Source organism: Aedes aegypti, chromosome 2, assembly GCF_002204515.2.
Source record: "Aedes aegypti strain LVP_AGWG chromosome 2, AaegL5.0 Primary Assembly, whole genome shotgun sequence".
Classification (NCBI taxonomy): domain Eukaryota; kingdom Metazoa; phylum Arthropoda; class Insecta; order Diptera; family Culicidae; genus Aedes; species Aedes aegypti.
This window is the reverse complement of record NC_035108.1, coordinates 304,636,618-304,655,317: the sequence shown is the minus strand read 5'-3', so window position 1 is coordinate 304,655,317 and position 18,700 is coordinate 304,636,618. Positions and strand designations below refer to the sequence as shown.

At 40.1% G+C, this 18,700-nt stretch overlaps 1 protein-coding gene and 1 long non-coding RNA gene across 3 annotated transcripts in view; one reads left to right on the top strand and one right to left on the bottom strand.

Moving 5' to 3' along the window:
* The window catches only part of LOC5574507 (alpha-taxilin), a 42,605-nt gene extending 29,449 nt beyond the window's left edge, over positions 1-13,156 (top strand). Inside the window, exons 3-6 of one of the 2 annotated variants that reach the window (XM_021845580.1) lie at positions 2,812-3,209; positions 3,383-3,529; positions 3,599-3,779; positions 12,118-13,156. In XM_021845580.1, coding sequence (XP_021701272.1) covers positions 2,812-3,209; positions 3,383-3,529; positions 3,599-3,779; positions 12,118-12,894 — 1,503 coding nt within the window. In that variant the 3' untranslated portion in view covers positions 12,895-13,156. The remainder of the gene's footprint in view (positions 1-2,811; positions 3,210-3,382; positions 3,530-3,598; positions 3,780-12,117) is intronic. The other variant, XM_021845579.1, reaches the window with a different exon arrangement.
* Positions 13,157-17,876: 4,720 nt separating this feature from the next.
* On the bottom strand, positions 17,877-18,552 carry LOC110675734. Its single transcript, XR_002499745.1, has 2 exons — positions 18,121-18,552; positions 17,877-18,053 (listed from the first exon to the last, which is right to left on the bottom strand). It is a non-coding gene; the product is annotated as an uncharacterized LOC110675734 (long non-coding RNA).
* Positions 18,553-18,700: the final 148 nt, after the last annotated feature.

The window sequence follows — 18,700 nt, the reverse complement described above, 5'->3', positions numbered from 1 at the left end:
TGTTATAACGACATGGCAAGGGAGCGTCGTAATAGAGAAATGTCGTTATAGAGAATAGTGATAACATTAAAATCTTTTTCAAGGGACCGAAAAATGTCGCTATAGAGAGCTTTTGTCGCTATTAAAGTGGTCGTTATAACGAGCTTCGACTGTACATGTTTTGAAGCAAAAAATAGTTGTTCCATACTGTTCATACAACATATGTTTCTAAAAAATGGTTTTGGCTTAGTTTTGTAACAAAAACTACTCAAAAACATGATTTATTAAAGAAAAATCGAATTTCTTTGGATTATTTATGTTTTTTTTCGCCAAAAATTACATTTTTCCTATAGAACTTGTGTAAATAAAGCATTTTGTTTTAATTACGAGTTGAATAGTGCATATATATTTTTAACATGAGCAAAAATATTATTGTTTCAAAATTATTTAAAAATTATTGACAAGTTCTTTTCAAAGGTTTATCAAATGAGGAAAACCAGTTTCAGCTTTAAAAATATTGTTTAACTGACAAAAATTCAAAAAAACTGACGGTTTTTTTTAAGAAATCAGGTCTTGTGCAGTTTTTGTTAAATAACTTGGTCAAATCATTTTTTAGTGAAATGTGTCGAATGAAAAGTATTAAATTAATTAAGTGAGCTTCTAAACCATGCTTAAAGATTTGGAATCGGTTGAGTATTCATGAAGTTATGGTCAAACAAAGATATTATTTTAGTAGAATGAGGAAACATTTGGAGTAATCTACTTTTTATTGAAACTAGTTTTGATTTTACACAAATTTGATATTCTACAAAGTTTCCATAAATTTAGTTTTTAAGATAATGGTGCTGAAAGTTTCGAAATTGGTTGGAAATTACCGAAGTTATGGTGACTTCATTGAAGGCCATTTTTTATAATTTGAAAATTTACCTTCATGACGTTTGCCCCCCTCTAAATCTTAATAGTTTTGGCTCAAACTTTGAAGGTTTCTCTTCTAATATGATTCAAATTCATAAGAGTACAATAATTTTTGGTTTTGAGAGGTTTTGAAAAATAAGCCGCACCCTAATAAACAGTAGCGTGAGTAGCGAAGAGGGGCATGCATGTAACCCATTCAAACGCAACTCTGAAATTCAAGTAATCTGATAATCGTGTTCCGTGGATTTTTCTTGCAGAGCACGATATTATGACTCAATTAACCATGACGTCACGCTGCAACTTCTAGGCTGGATTCGCACTTGCTGCAAGACCATGAAATGACAATTTTTACAGCCGAAATGCTGCCATAGTGAGATTGAATACAAAAAATATTCGATAAAATAAATAAAAACGAAATTAGGCAGCGTCCATTTATGGCATAACGTTAAAATGTACAAGTTTCTTCCATTTCCCCCTCCGCAACGGTCTTTGCATGAAAAAAAAATAAATTTTGTGTTTGAGCCTACTCCCCCTACCGCTAGAGTGTTACGTAATTTGTAAACGGTGCCTTAGTCTGCATAAATTTAGTGGCGTTGTGTATTCAATTTGACTCTCTGCTATTCTATTTATAACTGCAATTCTGTGCTCAGTGTAGTCTGTATTTTTCTGCATTGGCCCTTTCAACGAGTAGAACATAATGAGTGACGTTTCATTTCAGGATTTGTCAACAAATGCGAAATGTTACCAATACATAAACTAGTTTTTGCGCAGTTTTGGATTGCCGAAGTGAACGTTTTTGTTGCCGACAATAGTAATTGCATTGCCGATAAAAGAACAAGTGCCTCGTGACTTTGGTGAGGATAAATAAAAGATTAAGAGAATAAAATAGTGTTTTGTGTATAATAATTAACAAATGAAGAGTGCTCAAGTGTAGTTAAGGTGTCTGCTGCTAATTGTTGTGCTCGATTGTTGCGTAAAATTGTCCTCTTAAAAGTTCAGCTGCTTAGGCTTCCAACAATACGTAAGTTCCCCTATAATGTCGAACAATTCAAAAGATGTTTTTATTAATGACGAAAACTGAAAATTACATGTATATATTTTAAATTATATGAAACAGGAATAATGCCGACACTTGTAGTGAAGAACTATACATAGTTTGTTTGAAAATTACATATGAGTATTACTGTGCATTTTGTCTTGATATGGTAGAAGTTTTAAAAAATACGTCAACATTCACAATGTCGAACAATTCAAAAGATATTTTTTTAATAATGCAAAAAGAGAAAAATATATGTATATTGAAATTGTATAACAAAAAAGCATAATGCCGACACTTGTAGTGACGAACCATACAAAGTTTGTTTTAATATTACTTAAAAGTTACGCTTTCAAGAAAAAATGTGTTATCACAAGCATGAAACGAACTCACCAGTTGGTAATCCATTCTTGACTGAACACAAAACTGACACTGACAGCAAAACTTCTTGGCGTCCCGAAAACAAGCCGTCTTGCTTGTGCCTTCCCAAATACCTACCCAGCAAGACGCTCCAAAACAAAACAAAAAATCTTCGGAGACGAAAACACGCGCGAAACCGTGAGCAAAGCCTATCTGACGACGCAAAATCGAACCGTCCTGCTTGGGCTTCACGAAGCCCTACTCTATTGCGAACGCAACAACCATTTATATAAAAATATATCCATGTTTCTGTTAGGATTTTCTTAGTACCTATTTGATTGCTTCTTGGTATCTTTTTGGTTTTTGCTTGGTCTCTTTTTTCTAGCAAAAGTTCTCTAAAGTTTATATTTTCAAGACGCTTAGTCTCTACCAGCCCTATAACTCTAATGCCTAGAATTTGACGAATCAAATTTCTTGGAAGTTGAATTGGACTTATAATTACCTTACCCTTCCCATTGCAGTTGAACAAACAGTTGAATGGCTTATCGTTGGAGGAAAAATTCAATCTGGTCTACAAGCGATTGGTTGAGGCGGAAAAGGAGAACAAACGTCTGGTGCAGCTGCACAAGCAATACGAGCGCAGCATGGAAGCCACCAAGAAGGAACGCGAGAACATGATTCTGGAGCACAGCAAAACGGCCAACACCAAAAGCAAGCTGGAGCAATTGTGCCGAGAGCTGCAGAAACAAAACCGCATGATTAAGGACGAAAGCATGGCCCGAATCAAGGAGGAGGAGGAGAAGCGCAAGGAGACGCAAGCCAAGTTTCAGAAGTCGTTGAACGAAATCCAGGCCGTGATGGACGAAAATAACCAGAAGAATCAACAGCTGAAGGACGATAATATGGAGATGGCGAAAAAGTGAGTATCTGGTTGTCCTTTTCACGTTTTTTTTAACAAATGTCTAAAACTTCTATATTTGATGCAAGGTCTGTAAAGTCTCTTTCTTTAACACAAATTGTCTGCATTTTCCTATTTTTACGGCATTGCTTTTTCAGGAATCCATATTAACATGAATATGTTATCGTTTGTAGGTTTAAATTTATCTTGGAGCAGTATGAGCTGAGAGATCAGCAGATGGATAAGATGAACAAGCAGATGGATCTTGTGACACAACTCAATGAGGCAAAACTCGCCAAAGCGAACATGGAAGCTGCTGCCGAAAGGGAGAAATTCCTAGCGTAAGTTTTTTACTTCCATTATATTTTATGTAGAAAATTTAATTCATTTGATTCAATTTTCGATTTCAGTGAGAAGGAAATCATCATCACGGAATTGACCAAGGTCAAAAAGCAACTGACGGACTTGCAGATGGTGGAATTGCATCTGCGCGAGCAGGTCAATATGTACTCGGACAAGTATGGCGAGTTCCAGGATTCGCTCAAGAAGAGTCACAACATTTTTGTCGGCTACAAGGGCGACATGGAAAAGGTAATTAAAGAATACTTGCAAGCATGGGAAACTTCACTCACTCACCCGAACGCTACCGATAAAATATCTGCAAAGTATCTGCTGCCACCGAATGTTTAGTGACTGCCGAACGCTACTAGGGTGAGCGCAATCCCAACCGAAAATTAAAAGATTTGCGAAGCGGAGAGAGCACCAATCCGCTCTTAAATGGGATACACGAAATAACGCTTTCGCCATTCAATCACTGAATGCTTTCTGCGGAAAGTACGGATTTCGCGTTCACTGAATCATTTCGCCGAGTGTATTCCCAGTCAATGGAAGCTCATCAGCTCTCAAACACGAATGCCTCTCGTGCGGGATCGGAATGTGAAGAATCATTCGCTACAGCAATCGGATGCCTTCGGCACACGGAGTCGGTAGTAATTAGTTCTATTTCCGTTTTTATCTAACTTGTCGCTCGGCGAACAAGAAGAATGCGCATTGGAAACATTCAGCTTGGTTGGACAGGGTTTCTCCAGAAATTCCTTTAAAAATTGCTCCGTAGATTACCTCTAAAAACTCTACCGAGGATTTGCTTTGCTTCGAATGTTCTTCTTAGTTTCACCAGGAATTTCTCCAGCGTTCGTCAAGCAATTACCCCGGAGTTCCTCCAGGAGTTGCTGTGTAGTTCCTTCAGGATTTCCTTTGGATATTCTCTAGGATTTTGTCCAGAGTTCCTACAGAAATTCTTTTAGAGTTTATCCTAAAATTCCTTCGAAGCTTCTGCGGTAATTCCTCCTGAGTTGCTCTAGAGATCCGGAGTTCTTTTAGAAATTTTTTTGAATTCTATCCAGCATATTCTCCGAAGTTCCTCCAAAGCTTCAGGAGGAACTTCGGAGAAAATGCTGAAGGAACTCCGGAAGAATTGCTGGAGGACTTACAGAGGAATTCTGGACAAAATTCTAGTTAATCTCGAAAAGGAAATCCTGGAGGAATTACGGAATAATTGCTTAGAACTACGGGGTAATTGCTTGACGAAATCTAAAGAAATTAAGGAGGAAATTCGAAGGAATTCCTGGTAGAGCTCCAAAATAATTCTCGGATGAATTCTAGTAGAATATCTCCGAAGGAATATCTGGAGGAAATCGTTGAAGAAAACCCTCGGCCCCAGAGGAGATCCTTGTGAAAAACTCAAGAGGAACTCTGGGGAGAAATCCCAGGATTAATTCCTGGAGAAATCCAATAAATGAATCCCCAGAGAAAATCCTGGAATCCCCGGAAGAATTTCTGAATGAAATCCCCTGAGCAATTCGTGTAGAAAATCCCCAGATAGCCGTAGCGAAGCTATTCAGCATGACCATGCTGGGGGTGCGTGGGTTCAAATCCCACTGGTCGAGGATCTTTTCGTAAAGGAAATTTTCTCGATTCCCAGGGCATACAAGTATCTTCGTACCTGCCACACGATATACACATGCAAAAATGGTCAATCGGCAAAGAAAGCTCTCAGTTAATAACTGTGGAAGTGGTCATAAGAACACTAATCTGAAAAGCAGGCTATGTCCCAGTTGGGACGTAACGCCAGAAAGAAGAAGATCCCCTGAGAAATTCGTGGAGCAAAGTGCCAGAGGGGTTTCTGGAAGAAACCCACGGAAGAATTCCTGGACCAATCGCCGGAGGTGCTTCTGGAGGAAATTCCCGTAACAATTCCTAGAGGAAAGCCTGGAAGAATTTCTGTACGAAATCCCCAGATGAATTACTATTAGAAATCCCCTGGGGTATTCGTGGAGAAAATTCCCGAGGGGGTCTTGGGGAGAAATCCTTGAAATTCCCGGAGGAATTGGTATTTGAAATTCTCGGAAAAATTCCAGGAGTTAATCCCCGAAAGAATTCTTTGGGGAGATTCCCAGAGGAAATCTATGTACAAATCTAGATAACATTATCGGAGGAATTCCTTGAGGAAATCCCCGGAGGAATTTCTGGAGCGAATCTCCGGAGGAATTGATATTGGAGAACTCCTGAGGGATTTCTGAAGAAAAAGAGTTCTTGGGGAAAATCTCTGGAAGAATTCTTTGAAAAAATATCGGAGGATTTTTTGGAGCAATGGAAGGAAATCTTGGATGATATCCCCAGTGAAACTGATGGACAAAATCCCCAGTAGTATTTCTGATGTAAATCCTCGGAGGAATTGCTATTTAAAATCCCCTTAAAAATTCCTGAAGAACATCCCGGAGGAGTTGTTGGAGGAAATCCCCGGAAGAATTCGTGGAAAAAAATCTCCGGAGAAAATCTACGGAGGAATACCTGGAGCAGCTCGCCAGAGGAGTTTCTGGACGAAATTCCCAGGAGGAGTTACGGGAGAAAATCCTCGGGGGTGCTTCTTGAGGAAATCCTCGGACAATTCCTGGAGGAAATCTCCGGAAGAATTTTTGGACAAAATCTCCGGAGTATTAGCAATTGACAATCCCCTGAGCAATTTCTGGAGAAAAATCTCGGAGCAGTTTCTGGAGATATTGCCGGAGGATTCTTTGAAATCCCTGGAGGAATTCCTGCTGAAATTCCTCCAAAAAATCTCCGGAGAAATTCCTGGTTTAAATCCCAAGATAAATTCCTGAAGGATGTCTTCCGAAATATTCTCTGAAAAAATTCCCGATAGAATTTCTGGAGAAAATCCTCAGGGGAATTTCTTAATGAATTTCTGGACGAAATCCCCAGAAGAATTGCTATCGGAAATCCTCTGAGGAATTCCTGTAGGAAATCTCTGGAAATATTCCTGGTCCAAATCCCCAGAGATATTCCTGAATGAAATATGCGGATAAATTCTCTGGAAATGTCTCCGAAGTAATTTCTGGAGAAAATCCTCGAAGGAACTTCTTAATGAATTTATATACGAAATCCCCGGAGGATTGCAAAAATCTACGGAGAAATTTCTAAAGGAAATACATACCCGAAGGGATTCTTGGGGCGAGTCCCCGGAGAAATTCCTGCAGTAAATCCGCGGATGAATGCCTGAAAGAAATTCCTGGAGAAAATCCTCTGCATAAATATTGGGGGATATCCCTGGAGGAATCTTTGCAATCCCCAGAGGACTTCCTGGAGGAAATCTCCGGAGATATTCCTGGTGCAATCTTCAAAAAGCTTCTCGGAGAAATTCCTGTTTTAAATTCTTCTTATTTTTGCCTTATATCTTGACTGATAACACGCATATAAGAAAAGTTTTTTATGACTTTTGAAACTTTTTTGTATTTTTAGAAATTGTTTGAAAAATTGCATTCTTATATAACCTACAAATGCCTGGGCTTCATTTAATGTGTAATATGAAAAATCGTACCTTTTATATTTTTCTACGATTAACCTATCACAAAAGAAGAGCCTGGTGGTATTAAAATCATTTCAAACCTGTTTTTACGTTAGTTACACGGAAAATAAAATACGCTTTGAAAAAAATTAAAAATTTAATATTTTTAAAAATACCGTAACAATTTAAATTTTTATTATTGCCAAAAATCAACAACTAGAAAAGGCTTCAAGAAAAAATAAAAAAAGCTAGGGATGTTAAAAAATAAAAATTATAAAAATCAAAAACCAAAATTTTAAAATTTGCGAATAAAAACAAATAAATGGAGCTTGCTCCGGTGTTGCAAATGTTGTTCCAATATTATTTTATACCAGTTTTCTGGTCTATTTTTTTTTTTTTTTGGAACAGGCTAACTGCCTGGCCCATTTTTGGTCGGATTCGGAACAAGATTTGAGCTGTTTCAAATCTGATTTGACAGACGATTGTTTACCAGTTTGAAAAAAAGTGATTTAAGAAGGAACGTCGAAAAACAATCCTCCAGGAATCATCAGATTATTTCTCTAGGAAATCCTCCGGGAAAGTCCACCAAAAGAAACCTCCAGGAGCTCTTCCAGGAATTCTACCGAAGTTACTTCTATGTGCCTACAAGGATTTTAACCAGGCATTCCTTCTTCGATTTCGTTTTCGGGGATTTTATTCAGAAATTCCTTCGGGGATTTATTCACAGAATTTATTCGGAGATTTCCACCAGTAGTGTTTGGGAATTTACACCAGGAATTTCTCCACGGAATGTCGTCCAGGAATTCCTCCGGATTTGATCCGGGAATTTTCTCCAGAAATTCCTCCGGAGATTTTTTTCCAGGAACTCTTCTGGTGATTTCCTCCATGGGGATTTCCAATACCAATTCCTCGGAGGATTTCGTCCAAGCATTCTTCTGGGGATTTCGTCTGTAAATTCATTAGGGAATTCTTCCGATGATATTCTCCAGAAATTACTCCAGGGACTTTTTCAGGGAATTTATCTGGAGATTTGTTGCAGAAATTTCTCTGGAGATTCGCATCAAGAATTCGCGAACATTTCCTCCAGAAGTTCGTCCGATAATCTCCTCCAGGATTTTTTCCGGGGACATTCTCCAGAAATTCCTCCTCGAATTTCTCAGGGGATTTCGTTCAGATATTTCTGCATGATTTTTTCTAAGAATTCATACGGGGATTTCCAAGAACCCAGAAATTCCTCCGAGAATTTCCTCGAAGAATTCCTTCGGGGATTTCATTATGCAATTCCTGCAGACATTTTCTCCGGGAAATCCTTCGGGGATTCTTTCAGCGAATTCACCCATGGATTTCCTTCAGGAATTTCTTCGGGGATTTTCTTCAGAAATTCTTCCAACGATATTTTCTTAGAATTCCTCCTAGGATTTCCCCTTAAAATTCCCCGGGGATTTCCTCCTGGAATTCCAAAAGAAATTTCCAATAGAAATTTCTCTGGGGATTTCATTGAAAATAACGAGGAAATCCTCTGGAAATTTGCTCCAGGAATTCCTCCGACGAATTCTCCCAAGCATGCCTGTTAAGATTTGCACCAGGATTTTCTCCAGGAATTTCTCATGAGATTTCGACTAGAATTTACTCCGAGGATTTCCTCTAGAAATTTATGCGGGGATTTCTTACAGCAATTCCTACGGGATTCCTTCTTAGCGTTCCTCTGGTGATTTGCCCCAAAAATTCCTCCGGGGATTTCATGCAGGATTTCCTATTGAGATTTTCACCAGGAATTTCTTCAGAAATTCTTCCAGGGATTTCCTTCTGGAATTTTCCATGGGATTTCCACCAGGAATTCCTGTGAGGTTCTCTTACAAAAAATCTCCGGGATTCCCTCCAGGAATTTCACCGAGGAATTGCTCCATAAATTCATTTGGGGATATTCATCAGGAAGTCCTTTAAAGATTTCCACCAGGAATTTCTCCAGGATTTGCTCATGGGATTTTCACCACGGATTGCCTCCAGAAATTTTCGCAGGGGTTTATTACAGCAATTCCTTCGGAGATTTTCCAAGAATTCCTCCAAGCTCCTTCAGGAATTTCTCTGGAGATCCTCCAGGATTTTCTTCAGAGTTCTCTGGGATTCTTTCCATGTTTCCATCAAGAATTTCTCCGGAGATTCTCTAAACATTAATCCTTAGGCAATTCCTTCGAATTCCGTACAGGAATTTCTTTGAAAGTCCACCAAAAATATATTCAGAGTTACTCTTGGAATTTCTTCAGAGTGCGTCCGGGAATTCCTTCACATTTCTTCCGGGAAATCTTTTGGAGCTCCACCAGATTGCTTCAAAATTTTTTCCAGGATTTCTCCTGTTTTTTTTTCAGAATTTCTCCAAGAATTCTTCAGAGTTCTAGAAATACCATGGAAATTTTCCGGATTTCCACTACGAATTCTTCACGAGTTTCTTTGGAAAATTCCCTATATTTCCTCCGGGATTTCCTCCAAGATATTCCTCCAGAGTTCCTCGTGTAATTCCTCCAAAGTTCCTCTAGGATTTTTTTAAGTTCTTCTAGAAATTCTTCCTGTTTCCCTCTGACAATTTCTTTGGATTTCATCCAGCAATTCCTCGGAACTGTATTTCCACCAGAAATTCTTACAAAGTTCTTCCAGATATTTCTCTAGAGTTCCTCAAGCGTTTGCTCTGGATTTCATCTAGTAATTCCTGGAAAGTTTTCCTGGAGCTCCATCGGGGATTCCTTCGAATATCCCCCATAGTTTTTCCAGAAATTTCTCCGGAGATCCTTGAGCAATAAACCCGGAATTCTTCTAGAAACACCTCCGGAGTTCTTTCAGAAACGCCTTTGAACGAAAGAAATCCTTCGGGGTTCCTCACCGGTAATCCCTTATGAGTTGCTCCAGAAATTCCTTCGCAGTTGTTCTTCTGATTTTTGTCTAGCATTTCCTCCGAAGTACCTCCGAGCTCCCGTTGGATTTCCTTCACAGTTGCTTTAGGGTTTCGTAGTTTTTTCAGAAATTCCTCCAAAGTTCAACAAGGATTTTTCCGGATTTCCCTGAGGAGTTCCTCCGCAATTTCTCCACAAATGCATCCGGAGTTCCTCCAGGAATTCCTTAAGAGTTTTTCTGGGAATTTATCCAAGAATATTTTCAGAGTTCCTCCAGCAATTCCTACGGAGGTCCTCCAGCATACCCCCAAGAATTTCTTCAGAATTCTTTCAAGATTTACTTAGTAGTTTCTTTAGGACTTCCTTTGGAGTTCCTCCAGGAATAATTTTTGAGTTTTTCCAGGAATTCCTTCGTTGTTCCTTTAAAAGTTCCTCCAGGAATTCTTTCAAAACTTTTGCCGAGATTTCATTCGGAGCAGGAATTCTTCGGAGTTCCTCTAGAAATTCCTCGGAGTTCCTCCAGGAATTCTTTTGAATGTGCTCCAGAAATTTCTGCAGAGTTCCTCCGGGATGTTCTCCATAGTTTTCTTTAGGATTTCTTCCGGATTTTTTTCAAAAAACTATCCAGCACATGCTTCGGAGTTCCCCACAAAATGTTTGAAGGTCCTCCAAGAATTTCTTCAGAATTCCACATAGATTTTCTTTGGAGTTCCCTTGGGAATTCCTTCAGATTTCCTCCGGAAATTCTTTTGGAGCTCCACCGGCAATTCCTTTAAATTACCGCCATTATTGCTACAGGAATTTAATCGGAGTTTCTCCAGGAATCCAGAGCCTTTAAGGGTTTCCAAATACATACAATCATTCAATATTATGAATAATTAACATAATCAACTGTTTTCATACAGGCTCAAGTGCTATGAAGCATTACGGAGCCGATTTAATTTTGTAATGACTAGTTTTAAGATCATAAGTTATGGGACCCTAATTGCCGCAGCGGTGAACGCACAGCTATTCTGTAACACCAGGTCTGAGGGTCATGAATTCTAGTCCCGCTGGTCAAAAATTTCCTCGAAAACGTTTCAATTAATGAATAATAATCATATATTTTATAAACTTCTTCCTTACCATGAACGAAAAGCCATGAGTGCGACACTTTAATCTGATTAGAAGTGAAATCGGTTGCTGATTGTTGATCAGCGAAAAATATTGGTTTGTAGGAATGCAATTTGGTAGGTCCAATTCTTATTAGACTCATGCAAGTGATCACAGCAGAAATTCTTGTTTTTCCTGTGGTGGATAACAAGCGTGGTTTATATAATGGCTCTTTATATTGTCTGTTTCATTGACAACAAAACGCGTCGCCAACTTTCAAACAGACCGACAAAATCGTCGCCAGCAAACGAATCAAAGGAGGTGATTTGCCGTTATGTTGGTAAGACTGATAAAACGTCAAATTCGCTGCTGCTGGTTGGCTGGCGACGATTTTGGCGACGGTTTCAACGGCGACGATTACAAATCGTCGCGTCCGATAAGGTGCAAAATTTACAATAATGCGGTAAAAAGAACGAATGTACATAAAAGACGCATAATAATAAACGTTATATGGCTCGAGTAGAGAACTATTTGAACTATCAGAATATCTCAAAATCCAGATAATTTTAAAAGTTGGGGTCTTCAGTAAAGTTGTTCTGCAAGTAGTGCGGTATCTAATAATACTCATTTAGTTCGGAATTCGATCGCTAGGTGTTCGAACTTTGCCATCGGACGACATTTTTGAAATTTTTGTTTTGCTAGTATCTCAGGAGCCTGATTACTTAGAATGATGGCATCTTCGACAAAGTTGTTCAGTAGCTCAAGGGCTGAAATTTTTTAAGTCAAGAAATTCGAGATTTTGCCACCAGGTGACGCTAGTGAGCTCGACACTTTTGTTTTGCGGATATTTCAGGATCCTGACCATTTAGAAGGATGGCGTCTTCGGCAAATAGCCAAGAAATCCACGTGACTACCTTTTCAGTCATATATGAATGATTAAGAATGCTTGCTTGATCTCCTGGAGGATTTCTGTAAATATACATGTGTGCTTCTCGTTTAAGCCCACAAAATGCAAATTCCAAATTGCTGCGTTATTCCAAATCAATAAGCTACAACTGGCTTGAAAAAAACCAAACATCCTTACTAAGCTTAATTTTCCCTTTTCTAGATGTCCAAGAAAATCAAAACCCTGGAGAAAGAAACCATCACCTGGAAGACCAAATGGGAAAGAAGCCAGGCTGGCCTGATAGATCTGATGTCAGAGAAACAGGTCCGCGACGAGCACATCATGAAAACCGCTCGTCAACTGTTCCAACTGCAGAAACTCTGCCGAACGCTGCAAAACGAACGCACAGCCTATTTCAAGGCCTTGGAAGAGAACAAAGTGGAAATCCCACAAATCGTCGAAGTGCCCTGCCAAATGCCTGAACCAGAACCACTCCCTGTTCCCTCCAAAAAGCAAGAAGACCGTCTTGAAATCATGACTAAGAGCTGTTCGGCTCTGAAGGAAAACCTCGCCGCCTTGCAGGGTCAACTGAGTGCAATTCAGAATTCGGAGGCCAAAAAGGACGAACCGGCTGCGGTAACTCCGGCTACCACCAATGGCCAATCACAGCCACAGGGAAAGAAAGGCAAGAAGGATAAGAAGGGCAAGGGGGCAAAGACTGCGGAACCTGAACCAGAAGCCAAATCAAAGGCTAATGGTACTGAAGACAACAAATCGAATAATGCAGAAACAGTTTCCGCTGAAGAGGTTTCGAAACCACCAGCTGCGGAAGAGCAAACCAAATTTGCCGTTGAGGAAACTCCAACAGAAGAGCCGAAATCTGAACCAGCACAGGAAGAGAAACCAGCCGTCGTCGAATCAACTGAATCAACGGAAGAACAGCCTCAACCCCAGGAAGAAACGAAACAGGTGGAACCTGTCACCGTAGTCGCCACGTAGAAATCGAATCGCTGGTTTCGAACAATACGAATTGCATTTGCAATTCCACACAACTATTGCATTGGTTAGGTCTCGCGTTGCTAAATTTGTACCATATCCATGAACGAGAGACATCATACAAAACAAACGAACTGCGCTCTCCATGTAGCTTTTACGACGATAACAATCAAAGACCTGCGAACCTGACGTCCGGGTTTGCGCATATTTATTTATTAATCTTGTCCCGTACGTAATCAATAAAGATAGGTAGTTTTGAATTGAAGTTTGATGATGCTTTTGATATCACTACCATGAAGGAGTTGTTTGGTCCCATTCAACTTAAAGCCAAATTTAGGCCAAAAGTTAGATTGGTAAATGGCTGGACATGGCGTACCATTGGTACCTCGCGTACCTACAGGAATAAAATAGACCCCATTGTGCGGTCCTTAGCCTCTTGCCCAACAACTCCTTTCCCTACCTCCTCGTGGTACTGGCCGGCGTACGAGTAACCTTAGGGAAGATCTGGTAACCAACCCCGGTGGGAACTTTGGTCGTATTCTGACAGGGAAGGGGGGGTTTGCTTTAGCTTTTGCTTCAGCAAACCTGGAGTGTCTGTACTCCATGTTAGGAGCGACTCACAGCAGCGTCTGTTCCCCATGTCAGAGGCGGCTGAGCATCGTCCAAGTGCAAGATAAGGACTCTAAGCTAAACTGCGCACTATGGTCCTCCGAACATTTAGGGGGAATGGTCCGCCGGAAATCTAGGGGGTTGGTGTCAGGCCCTACAGGCCAGCCGTAAAAAATCAAGCAACTAATAATCAACGAGAGAATGCGAACCGGGACAATCGGCGAAGACCCCAGCGACGTAAAGGGACTAGCGATTGGAATCTCGGTACGTGGAACTGTAAATCTCTCAACTTCATCGGGAGCACACGTATACTCGCCGACGTGCTGAAGGACCGTGGATTCAGCATCGTAGCGTTGCAGGAAGTGTGTTGGACGGGATCAATGGTGCGAACGTTTAGAGGTAACCATATCATCTACCAGAGCTGCGGCAGCACACACGAGCTGTAAACAGCTTTTATAGTGATGGGTGATATGCAGAGGTGCGTTATCGGGTGGTGGCCGATCAATGGGAGAATGTGCAAGTTGGGGCCTAAAAGCCGGTTCTTCAACTTCAGCATAATAAGCATGCAGAGCCCTCACTCCGGAAGCACTGATGATGATAAAGACACTTTTTACGCGCAGCTCAAACGCGAGTACGACCACTGCCCAAGCCACGACGTCAAGATCATCATAGGAGATCTAAACGCTCAGGTTGGCCAGGACTAGGAGTTCAGACCGACTATTGGAAAGTTCAGCGCCCACCGGCTGACGAACGAAAACGGCCTACGACCAATTGATTTCGCCGCCTCCAAGAATATGTCCATTCGTAGCACCTACTTCCAGCACAGCCTTCCATACCGGTACACCTGGAGATCACCACAGCTTGAGCCGCCCGTGGATGCTACTCCAGTATCGCCAGATCAGCTGCACTTACACAAGAAACCAACTGAATGACTGCAGACCAATGTGGGGTAGGGGGAGAAAATGATGTTGCACTTATTCTGGCCCACTGTAGACCGTGAAGTCCCGACTGCATCTACGCCAGTTCATGCTGAAGTGTATGGATTGGGTGAAAGGCATGGCAGAGAGGTTTGCTTTTGTGGTTAGCAGACTGCCTATGTATCGAAGCAACACTTCGACGAACACCTGAATGGCGCTGAGAGCACAGGCAATGTAGGACGGGACAACGGAGCAAATGCCTTCGTCAGTACTGCGGGCGATGGAAACCAACCCCACTTTGAGGGAGGTTAAGGATGCCATTCACCAGCTCAAGAACAATAAAGCTACTGGTAAAGATGGTATCGGAGCTGAACTCATAAAGATGGTCCCGGAGAGGCTGGCCATTTGTCTGCACCGGCTGATAGGCACGATCTGGGAAACAGAACAGCTACCGGAGGAGTGGAAGGGAGGGGTAATATGCCCCATCTACAAGAAAGGCGACAAGTTGGATTGTGAGAACTCTAAATGCGGCCTACAAAGTGCTATTCCAGATCATCTTTCGTCATCTGTCACCTGTAGTAAACGAGTTCATAGAAAGTTATCCAGCCGGTTTCGTTGATGACAGATCAACAACGGATTAGATCTTTACTGTACGGTAAATCCTTCAAAAATGTCGTGAACAACAGGTCCCATTCAACGATTTCAAGGTGGCATATGATAGCATCGGACGCGTAGAGCTATAGAAAATAATGGACGAGAACAGCTTTCCCGCGAAGCTAACAAGGCTAACAAGAGCAACTACGGAAGGTGTGCAAAATTACACTGAGAAAAATCTACACGTCAAGGTCGTGTGTTTTACTTATAGATTTGCGCAATGAAAAAAACCACATGATTTGAGTGTGGTAGCCATATGGATTTCATCATTGATTTCACGGTATAATAACATGTGTATCAACATTAGGTTGTCATGTGAAACAAACATGAATTTCCAAATATTAAATCATGAAACCCAACTGATTTGCTTATTGAATTCGAAATGTAGTAGCTTTAGATAGTCATGTGTGATTGAACATAAATGTCATGGGGCTGAAAGAAGAAATTTGGTAGAAAAACTTTTGCTCCCCAAAGTATGGATCCGAGGCTCCTCTGCTTGTCGCAAGCTCTCTTGATTTTTTTTTTTCAAACCCGTGAGCCAGCAACAAGCGGGGCGCCGCAAATCCATAATTTGGGAAGCTAGGGATAAGCATATTCCATTTTTTTCGAAACTGAAAGCCAGGAAAATCTGTTAGTGGAATCCGATTTTTCTACTAAACTATACATTACAACCAATGTTTTCTTATAGAAAGGTAGAATTCTCGTACATCGGTCAACTTCACTAATAAAAGAAAAATCGAATTCACAAATTTTCATCTAACACTTTCAGCTTCAAAATTTGCTTCTTCTCTTTGGAAGCATGATGATGACTGTCGTTCGACACGAGGTCCAACCGCAATTCTGTTCACTATGCATCCCATGGGTTGATCACAAACAATTTAGAAGCTTTGAACATGGAAATCGATAGCATAGCTCATGGATTTCATCATAACAATCTCATTGCGCAAATCAATGAATCGACCAACTTGAACATGATGATTATGACACAAGATAACCATAAGCAAAACACACTGAATCCGTGTTGGAGTGATGATCTATGCGTCCATAGGTTGACACATACGAATCTGAAGAGAAAGCTTCGGGAACTTATGTGGAAAAAATATGGAATCCCTGTTGTCGGTTGATGAATCAATCCATGAAGCAAAACACAGGAATTTAATGTGTAACACACACGAAGTTTACAAGAAAATCATAGCAAATCGATATGGACGTTCATGAATCGATCCATAATTTTAAACACACAGATCGAGCGTGTGGATTTTTATCAGTGTATGTGATGATTTCTCGCGTAACTTTTCAAAACGGCCTATCTAACAATTCACACATTTCGAGTAAATCGAGCTTGAAGGTTGTGAAAATATATTTTGAAACTGTATCAAAACGAAACAATTTTTCCCCACTGTGTTGCTTGTAGAGTGAAGCAGTGTAATAGAGTTCAACGTATGAAATGAAATTTTGTCAATTTATTTGGAAATTACACTGAAATCTATAAATATACATCAGATAGGACGTTTTGACCAAAAATATGTACATAGGATAAATCACATAGGTCGTTCTGTTTCAACAATTGTTACATCGGACATTCATTTCTGTCATTTTGTTTCAGTTATAGTAACATCGGATATTTTGATTTGAGCACACAACAATCATGTTTTATTTCATTTTGTATCCACGTGCGTTGAACTGCTTCAACATTCAAGTTGAACTGCTCATTTTGTTGCGGTGTGATAATCGCAGGCACCAGCTGTGCTTTGTTTTGATTCATTCAATCCCACGACGTCACTTCTCGCGTAACATTACTAAAGGACCTATGTACAAATGAGAGATTCTCTCCTCTCTCGTTCTCTTTTGATTATAACAGTGGAATACTAAAGATTTTGGGAAGTTTTTCATTATAGATCGAAAGTCAATTTCCTTGATTAGCGTTTCATACAAAAAAAGCAACAGAAGAGATTAATGTGACTCAGTTATTAATGAAAGAGAAAGTAAACAAAGAGAGCCTCTCAATGTTAGATAGGTCCTTTAGTAATGTTACGCGAGACTTCTTCCCATCCGTCTATGTGTCCTATGTAACAACAGAAGGAGGGGAAACGTTGAGCTGTATGTAGGACATTTTGCTCTCTCACTGATTCTCCCTCAATTTCCCCCCCGTGTTTATGACGGTTTCGCCCACATGATCATGTGAGAGTTTCCCACTGCATGACGTGGTGGTGGTGATGGCTGTGTTGCAATCAGCAGCCGTCGGTTGAAACAAGAAATTGCGGTGGGGAATGATGACGATGACGACGCCGTCCATCTTGTTGTAGGAACAGAGGAGCCCACGTCTACACTGAACAAAATCTCCCGCCATCAATTGAATGATTTTTGCCTCATCCAAGTCCCATACCTATTTTCAGTCACAAACGAGATGATTTTCATCGCTGTCAAAATCATTTGTTTACAAATAGCATCGTATGAAAATCATCCAGTCGAAGAATGATTTATATTGAAGTGAAATATGTTTAAAATTGAATGATTATCAGACGCACATTTAAGGTGAAGATGAATCGAAGCCATAGTTCATATTTTCAAGAGCACGGATCTGGAGAACCAAACATCCGTTTGAGCTGAAAACCTAATCGATTGGTCACCACCAGCTAGTGACCAATCGATTAGGTTTTCAGCTTAAACGGATGTTTGGTTCTCCAGATCCGTGCTCTTGAAAATTTGAACTTTGGCTTCCATTCATCTTCACCTTAAACAAACCACATTGCATTTTATTTCGTGATTTTAAAAGAAATCTAATTGAAGATAAGTCATCAGCCATTGGTGGTTTCCACAAGTCATCATTTATTTTGATGATAATAGGCAATATAAAAATCAATTAACAATTAACACACTAATGAGGCGCCTGTAATATAGCTGTTTGAAGCAATCTGGAAGTGTCCGCATTATCCACTCCAACGTCTCTGGATCGAACCAGAATTATCAGTTCTTGGTCACCTTGAAAATAATTAAGGAATTACAAGTAAATATACTTCCGAATACTTCCATCAAAATGAGCAATTACCTGCGTAATCCGTGAAGAAATGCCAAGTTCCGCTGCTGCCGCCATGTTTTTGCTTAGATTGACAAGGATGATTTCAAGTCAAGGATCATTTGCTATCCGAATGAAGTTGTAGACTATAATCGAATGATTTTTGATTTGGGACATGGAAGAAATGAAAATCCATCATAAGTCGCATGTTACTCATTTGTGTTGTTAAAGTTCAACTATCAACACATTGTCATACGGATGTATACTGAAAGTCATCATAAAATTGGATGATTTTTGTTCAGTAGTCGGTAGGTGCATCATTTTGTTTAAAAATCATTCAAAACGAGGTATATGCAGATTTGTAGCCATGTGAATTACAAATCATTCAATTCGTGGTAGGAGCTTTTGTTCAGTGTAACAAATACATACAGCTTCTCCGCTCTTCGGTGAATGATTGCTCTGCAAATATATCTCGCGGAACATTACTAAAGGACCTATCTAACATTGAGAGGCTCTCTTTGTTTACTTTCTCTTTCATTAATAACTGAGTCACATTAATCTCTTCTGTTGCGTTTTTTGTATGAAACGCTAGTCAAGGAAATTGATTTTCGAT